This window comes from Poromitra crassiceps (assembly GCF_964638095.1).
Source record: "Poromitra crassiceps genome assembly, chromosome: 22".
Classification (NCBI taxonomy): Eukaryota; Metazoa; Chordata; class Actinopteri; order Beryciformes; family Melamphaidae; genus Poromitra; species Poromitra crassiceps.
Genome location: NC_139647.1, coordinates 24,293,371 through 24,302,507, shown reverse-complemented (window position 1 = coordinate 24,302,507; position 9,137 = coordinate 24,293,371). Strand labels below are relative to the sequence as shown.

General features: G+C 43.1%; 1 protein-coding gene across 1 annotated transcript; it reads left to right on the top strand.

Annotated features, from left to right (window-relative positions):
• Nucleotides 1-1,116: 1,116 nt before the first annotated feature.
• Nucleotides 1,117-7,792, top strand: LOC310796031 (ras association domain-containing protein 4-like). The gene is made up of 8 exons (XM_083658182.1): nucleotides 1,117-1,227; nucleotides 1,653-1,732; nucleotides 2,588-2,757; nucleotides 3,855-3,956; nucleotides 4,873-4,924; nucleotides 5,022-5,143; nucleotides 6,749-6,846; nucleotides 7,213-7,792. The coding sequence occupies exons 1-8, from the start codon at nucleotides 1,121-1,123 to the stop codon at nucleotides 7,274-7,276; spliced, it is 795 nt and encodes a 264-aa protein (XP_083514308.1). The 5' UTR covers nucleotides 1,117-1,120; the 3' UTR covers nucleotides 7,277-7,792.
• Nucleotides 7,793-9,137: the final 1,345 nt, after the last annotated feature.

The window sequence follows — 9,137 nt, the reverse complement described above, 5'->3', positions numbered from 1 at the left end:
ACCCGATGCGGGCTTTCATGTGTTCTGCACTGAGGAGAGGCTTCCGTCTTTCTAGAACTTTGTCCCATCCCCCCGCTGCATCTCTGGAGCTCAGCCAGAGTGATCTTTGGGTTCTTCTTTACCTCTCTCACCAAGGCTCTTCTCCCCCAGATGCTCAGTTTGGCCGGACGGCCAGTTCGAGGAAGAGTCCTGGTCGTCCCAAACTTCTTCCATTTAAGGATTATGGAGGCCACTGTGCTCTTAGGAACCTTAAGTGCAACAGAATTTTTTTTGTAGCCTTGGCCAGATCTGTGCCTTACAATTCTGTCTCTCAGCTCTTCAGTCAGTTCCTTCGACCTCATGATTCTCATTTGCTCTGACTTTACACTGTGAGCTGTAAGGTCTTATATTGACAGGTGTGTGCTTTTCCCAATCAAGTCCAATCTATATAATTAAGCACAATGAAGGTGTAGGCCCATCTCAAGGATGATCAGAAGAATTGGACAGCACCTGAGTTAAATATACAAGTGTCACAGCAAAGGGTCTGAATACTTATGGCCATGTGATATTTCAGTGTTTTTTTGTAATAAATCTGCAAAAATGTCTACAAGTCTGTGTTTTTCTGACAATATTGGGTGCTGTGTGTGCATGAACGAGGAAAAAAATGAAATTAATTGCTTTTAGCAAATGGCTGCAATATGACAAAGAGTGAAAAATTTAAGGGCGTCTGAATACTTTCCGAACCCACTGTATATATATATATATATATATATATATATATATGCTACCCTGCTGTTTTCATAGTGTGGTGTGCAAAACAAAAATCTGAATTTATTCGTTTACTCAGTGTACATTTAAAAGTATTCAAGTAGAATATCTATTATTACAATTACTCTAGTAAGAGTAAAAGTATAGCAAAAAAAAGTACTACTCAAGTAGTACTTGTACTTGAGTACTTTCCACCTCTGCTGTGAGCGTCTGCTCTGGCACGTACACCTCACATCAGACACTATATGGCCGCCTGCCAGCAGGATGTCCACTCTGACCTGTGTGCTGATTATTATGACTGTGTGTGTGTGTGTGTGTGTGTGTGTGTGTGTGTGTTGTGTGTTGTGTGTGTGTGTAGGACGATGGAGAGCTCATGCTCGAGGGGTTGCTGAATATCTACTGGGGTCTGCGTCGACCAATCAGACTCCAGATGCACGACGACAACGCGAGATTGCGTTACTCTGCCACAGGACTCAACCGGTACATATGCCTTTGTACGCTTTACACACACACACACACGCACACACACACACACACACTCACACACACACACGCACACACGCACACACACACACACACGCACAGGGCACCACATGCACAAGCTAACATCGACGCTTTCCCACGCCGGCCATATGCTAGGTTTTGACCTAGCTTTGTTCCATAGAATCTGAGGTGGAAAAGACATTTCAATGTCTGCATTATGTCATGTTAAACTTGTTGTCAGCTGTTGCATGATGTTGTCATGTTAAACTTGTTGTCAGCTGTTGCATGATGTTGTCATGTTAAACTTGTTGTCAGCTGTTGCATGATGTTGTCATGTTAAACTTGTTGTCAGCTGTTGCATGATGTTGTCATGTTAAACTTGTTGTCAGCTGTTGCAGTCTAACCACTGTGTTTGTGTACAGGAACGACAGAGCTGATGTTGCAAATCAGGTAGCAGCAGAGTCTAACAATAACTCGCTGGGTCGAGAAACTGGACCAAGTAGTGAGTAAACATGCACACACATACACAAACCCACACACACACACAGAGACACACACACACACACACACACACACACACACACACACACACACACACACACACACACACACACACACACACACACACACACACACGTGTTGGATTATAGCAGATTAACACACACACACACAGACACCCAGACAGACACACACACACACACGCACACACGCACACACACACACACACACACACACACACACACACACACACATGCACGTGTTGGATTATAGCAGATTAACACACACACACACACACACACACACACACACAATGAAACAGATTATAGTTTGGTGCTGCACACTCAACATTTTCAATGGAAAGCTCGAGCTGCCACCCGGATCAGATTAGCAAACCAACTCTCTAATGCAGTGATTCTCAAAGTGGGGTCCGGGGACCCCCGAGAGTCCTTGAGGGGGTTCCAGGGGGTCCCCAGCAAAAAAGGGGAATCATCTATTTTCACTATAATAGAGTACCGCAGGGATGACGTATTTTTGTAGGCTTAACCAGAAATTGCCGCCATTTTGGTTCGTCAGGGGAAAAGTCTATGGGGTTTTAGAATGGGGATTTCACTTAAATGCATAAAATAAGGTCTGTGGTTAACAAAGGTTTATGGGAACGGATAATCTTCACCAATGTTAATCACTATACGTATTTACGTATTTATTTAAAAGTCGTAAAAGTTATTCACGTTTGTGAAGATTATCCTGCTGAACCCAAATTCACGTTCCCATCAAGTTGAAAAGGCAATATGAAAAGGCAGCATAGGACACTGACGCACCTGAGCAGGTGTGTTTGTGTTTGTTGTGTGCATCCCAGCAGGCGGTGACAGGGGCAGCCTGGAGGAGGAGGAGGAGGCTCCTCAGCTGCTGAGGACCAGGAGCGACGCCTCCTTCATGACAGTCCAGAGGAGGTCAAAGACACACAGAGACCTGCAGCGCCTCCACACACACAGGTTCTCCATCAACGGACACTTCTACAACCACAAGGTCAGAACTAGGGACGCACCATATTGGATTTTCTGCTGATAACGCTGATATTTTCCAACTGTTTTGGCAGATTGTCGATATATGCACAAATCCCACCTAATTTCAGAGAACATCAACTCTCTCCTGTAGAGGAATGAACAATGGCTACCGTAAAACTTCAAATAAACTATTTGGGACTCTGCGTTTATTTGAAGTTATAGCCTACGGTACTCTTATCATGATGGCCCACTGGCAGATGCAGACATAAATACAATGCTTTTCAAAATGTACACATTCACTGGGTAAAATAAGAAAACTACTTCAACTTTTCGTAAAGCATTTATGTAAGCGTCAAACATTTGTGCATAATTAAAAGCATAATTTTATCGGCCTGTCTGTCACATCGGCTGAAACGTTCTTTTTCAGCTTGAGACTGAGATTTCATTTTAAAACCTTTATTGGCCCGATACCGATGACGTGCCGATATCATCGTGCATCCGTAGTAATAAGCACACACACACACGCAGACACACACGCACATGCAGACACACACACACACACACACACACACACACACACACACACACACACACACACACACACACACACACACACATGCAGACACACACACACACACACACACACACACACACACACACACACACACACACATGCAGACACACACACACACACACACACACACACACACACACACGCACACACACACACATTATTGCATCCCTCTGTTGACCCATGTCCAGGTGCAGAGAGGCGGTCATTTCCCGTGCGGGTGTGTCCATGCTAGCGCTGAGTGCTTCACAATAGCCCGCTGTACGCTGGCTTCACGAAGGCGCCCCGGGAATGTGGGGTTACACGGAGGTCCTTCATCAACCTCTCCAGAAGTTTCACACACACCCTAAGCTGTGATTGAACACATTCCAGCTGCAGGCCCAGGGATTTCCTTTCTGTTTGAGATTTCCTGTTCAAAATGGTCAAGGTGTTCAAGCTGGAAAAGTCCAGGAATCGCCACTGTTGAGGAAGGAAATTTCCTCTGAACATGAACTGTTCCTTTCCTTAGAAGTTGTGGGTAATGGATTTCTCCACACTCGTCTCCTCAGACATCTGTGTTCACTCCGGCGTACGGCTCGGTGACCAACGTGCGGGTCAACAGCTCCATGACCACTGCACAAGTCCTCAACCTGCTGCTGCACAAGTTCAGGGTGAGCTATAACACTCATTCATCGTCTTTCTCTTATCAACGACCCTGATTTTTAGATGTGATTTTGTGGAGAATTCCACGACTATCTGTATTGTAGGTAGAGATGATAGCAGAGAAACTATGATCAAAACAGTCATTCTGCTACCTTCTCTAATTGCGTTCCGTTCACTTCAGTTTTCTTTTCGATGGCAGCCTTTCTTGCAGATTCCAGATCTCCTCTCCATTTTCCCATCTGTCTTTCTTCTCCCCCGTCCTATTTGGCGCACACGTCTCCCTCTATTGGTGCCAACACTAAGCTGTCGCCTCGTCTTCTCCACTGGTCCTATGTTCTCAGCTTCCTCTTCTTTACTTCCTCCAGCATTTGTGTCAACTTCTCATAAAGGAAATAATGGTGAAATTTAACAATTCATCAATTTGCTGGGGACTTCCTGGAACCCTCTCAGGGACTCCTGGTGGCCCCCGGACCCCACATTGAGAACCACTGAGCTATAGAGACACTATAGAGACAGTCGGTCTGTGTGGGAACGCCCACGAAATGTTACTAAGGCTGGCGCGCGAGTGGGGTAAAAAACAACAACATCTCAATGGGCTGACTCACCAAAGGACAGTGCTGCAGCTCTACACTACAGGATTGGGGATTCTAGAGCAGGTACATAGTCTGTTCAGATGTGTGTTTACTGCGGTGGTTGAATCACTGATCCTGTCTGCCTGGGCTGGGCTAGCAGCTAAATGCTAACTATGCTGAATGGGGAGGATTTATCCCACCCTGACCACACCCCCAGCCAGCTACCCCAGCGTCTATGACGAGACATTGACTGTATTTATAAGACACACAGCTCACAGACCCGAGCGGTGCTTCAGTAGCGCTGGTGAAACTTAAAACCCAAAATATAATCAGTATTTTGTGTCTTTTTAAGGTGGAGAATAAATCTGACGACTTTGTTCTGTACATGGTGCACGAGTCTGGTGGTAAGTCTGAACTTCCAGTCTGGTTTTTACACAGCATGTCCGTTTATGTGAGTGAGTGTGTGTCGTCAGTTTGGATTTTGTTTTTCTCGTCCTGCAGAGAGGGCCAGGCTGCGGGATGCTGAGTATCCTCTGGTGGCCCGTGTGCTTTATGGACCCTGTGAGAAGATCTCCAAGATCTTCATCACAGAGGCCGACCTGGGAGAGGAGGTCACGTATGATGTGAGTCTGGGCCTCCTGCCACCACTCCCTCTATCGCTATCCCCATCTCATTCACACCAAGTGACCTCGTTTTTTATTTTTGTCCTCTCTCCAACGCAGACACACAATGACACAATGGCCCAAGGATAGACACTTGGGTTAATTTTAGCAAGCAGGGGAAATAGGTCCTGTTTTTAGACTGATGTGACAATGGACTGAGATGCCTGTCTGTTAACGGTATGCAAGTCGGGGGAAAGTAAAACAGTATTGTTGATGAGGAAAGCATTCTTCTAGGTTTCTCACAGGGAGAATCTCACTGTATATAGAGATATTTCACACCAACTGTTTCGAGGTGGTGAAGTAGGAAGTAAAGCGGGTGTGACCAATACCATTCCATGTAGGTCTTCCAGGGCCAGGGCCCTCATTAATGTTATTGGTTACACCGGCTTTATTTCCTGCTTTACCACCTCAAAGTGGATGCTGTGAAAAGGGCCTATTACTGTAACACACTAATTAGAGTTCAGATATGGTAGCAGGTAGAGCTATTCCATTCTATATTTATACTCCACTGGGATGGTGTCATTCTTTTGTTGAAGGCTGTTTACGAGGGTTGGGTATCGTTTGGATTCTGATTCTGATTCCGCTTATCGATTGTGGTTCTCAACGATTCTCAATACCGATTCTTTGAGGGGCAGGGTCAAAACAGGTCACATGCTTATTTCACAGGCAGGGGGGGGGGATGTTTTTTTGATAAACTATTACCCAAGCCATATTCAGTCATATTCATATTATCATAACATTGCTTGTCATTTTTTTTTTTTTTAAACCAACAGTTTATATTTTTTTGTATACAACATACTAGGGCTGTGAATCTTCACTGGCCTCACGATTCGATTTGATTACGATTCAGAGGGCTACGATTCAATTCCATTATCGATGCATCTCGATGCATCTTAAATCGATGCATCACTTTTTTCCCCAATACATGATTTATTTTTTCTCACTTTCTTTTTTCTCACTGTGTGGCTTCTTTTAAAATAAAAAGTGCATTTAGAATTGCATTGTATTATGATCCATAATTAAAATAAACAACTGCATGTACTTCCATTATATTTTATTTTATTATTATTATTATTATTATTATTATTATTATTATTATTATTATTATTATTATTATTATTATTATTATTATTATTTTAAATAATCGATTTTTGACATTTGTGAATCGATGCAGAATCGTGCAGGTCCGCATCGCGATGCATCTTATAATCGATTATTTTTGACACCCCTACAACATACCGCTTGATATGTTTGGGTGGGAACTCAGTTTTCAAATATGTTCTGCACCCAGAATTTGTTTAGGAATCAATAAGCAGAATCGATTCCTTGGAACCGGTTCTCGATGCCCGACCCGTGTTGACTGTTTTGATTTTGTGCTTAGGGGGGAAAGCTGACAGTGACTGACTATTATAGACTAGTTTGATTTGGAGGCATTGATGTGCTTCCAGAAGTCATTAATAGAGGTCATTATAATAAAATAAATCATAATAATCATGTAATCAGGTATCATAATCAGTGCCAGTGTCGGCTTCTCATGCTCGTACGTTTCCGTCCTTTTCTCCTCAGGTTGCCCAGTACATCAAGTTTGAGATTCCTGTCTTGGACAGCTTCGTGGAGAAGCTCAAGGAGGAAGAGGAGCGTGAGATCACCAAACTGACCAAAAAGTAGTCTCACTCTGCTCTATAGACTGCAGATGCAGAAATCTCACAGACCTCCCAGCCGAACTTCTGTAACAACACATAGGATTTGTAGAATGTGAAGCCAGTGTCTTGCCTTTGGCCTTCAGCTGATCCAAACGGGGGAAGAGTTCACTGCAGGACACTGTTGTTGTTCAACTGTAATCGTCACTGTGTGCCAAGTTGTCTCGTTCTTTAACTCACATGACTGAGATTGCAACCCTCTAACCATGAGTTAGAGGGTTATTTTCTGTTATCTACTGTTTTTCCTTCATTTTGACTACACACATTTATTTGTGTCGTGTTAAATCGAGAGAGACTTAATAGCATTATTGTCGTTCTCTTTCTTCGCAGGTACAGCGCCCTGAAGTCCATGATTCGACATCAACTTCAGGGCATAACTCACACCAGTGACTGAGTCTGAGTGTGTGTGTGTCTCTGTGTATGTGTGTGTGTGCGTGTGTATGTGTGTGTGTGTGTGTGTCTGTCTCTGTGTATGTGTGTGTGTGTGTGTGTGCGTGTGTGCGTGCACGTTAGGGGTGGGAATCACCAGATGCCCACGATACGATACTAAAACGATACTTGAGTCACGATACGATAGTGTTGCGATATGCTAGTATTGCGATATATTGAATATTAAAACTTTGTCAACATCTGGTTTATATAAGATCAATTTTCCAGTCTGTTCATCTGACTTCAACCATTTTATTGCAGCAACATTGTCAAGTAGACGGAATCAATTGAAAAAGCAATTGATTCTATTAGTCTAGTACTGTAATAGCAAACAGTTTATTTGCACATTATATAATAAAATATCGATACTTGGCGTCCAAATATCGATACAATATCATCAGGCAAAATATCGCGATACTATGGTGTATCGATTGTTTCCCCTAGCGCGCGCGTGTGTGTGTGTGTCTGTGCGTGTGTATGTATGTGAGTGAGTGTGTGTGTGTGTGTGTGTGTGTGTGAGAGAGAGAGAGAGAGAGAGAGAGAGAGAGAGAGAGAGAGAGAGAGAGAGAGAGAGAGAGAGAGAGAGAGAGAGAGAGAGAGAGAGAGAGAGAGAGAGAGAGAGAGAAGGTTGAAGGACACTGGCAGCACGGCATGCTGACTGTTGATTGTACAGTTAGTGAATGTAGAGGTAGAATTAAAGGCTGCAATGGAACCATATCATAGATACACCAATGTGCTTCTACTTTTAGAATATCTCTTTACAATTTGTATAATGTTGCATTTAGTTGATGTTATTGCTTGTTTTTAGATCAATATATATTGATATACTGTATTCACATTTTTTTTACGAAAGATCTTTCATAACAGGTTGGACTCTGCAAATATGTATAACTACAAGATGATTTCGGCAATGTTTTTCTGACACGGATGTAATACGGACGACATGATGTAATAAATCAATTTGAGCCGTGCCTTTCTAAATGCTTTTGGATCTGACAGAAAAACACGATAACCTATTACAGCTCTGATTGATCCCACGAACAAACAGCCATCTTTATGATTTCCTCTACTTCCACAGAAACTAGTACAGCATGGTTTAGCATTGTTCCATCTAAGTGACCCTCTTTGCCAGCGAGTTCCCATGAGCTGTGTGTTTGTTTGTGTGTGTGTGTGTGTGTGCGTGTGTGTGTGTGTGTGTGTGTGTGTGTGTGTGTGTGTGTGTGTGTGCGCGAGCGTGTCTTTGTGTGTGTGTGTGCATGTCTGTGTGCATGTGTGTGCGCTTGTCAGTCCATCAAGACAACACAATAGAGGTATGCAGAGGGCTGGTCCTTTTTCCCACAGCAGCAGCAGCAACAACAACAGCTGATGTTGCATCAACCTTAAAGATTATTCTAGAATAATTTGCCATTATTGACGAATCAGATTAAGACTAATCAACACTAGCTATGCCCCCCTCCCTCCCCCTCTCTCCAGCTCCAGCAGTGGCTCCCAAACTGATGTCTGGGGGGCTCCAGGGGCCTCAAATCTCAAATCATTCATTCCCAAATTGTGTTTTATTAGATTCAGCAAATTGTCAACTGACAATTTTTTCTGAACAAATTCTCACTACAAAATAATCACAACTAACAAATGAGAGCTGCTGTAAAATGTTTATTCTGATCTGATCAATTTGGGTATTTTCAGTGCAGTCAATCAATACATAATAATATAGTAGACTAATAAAATATATGACTGGCTATATTTGGCACATTGGTATACATTGGTATGTAGCAATTTATTTCTTGATACTTTTGCAAATAGTTACAGGTAACTTGTCTATTTTCCTG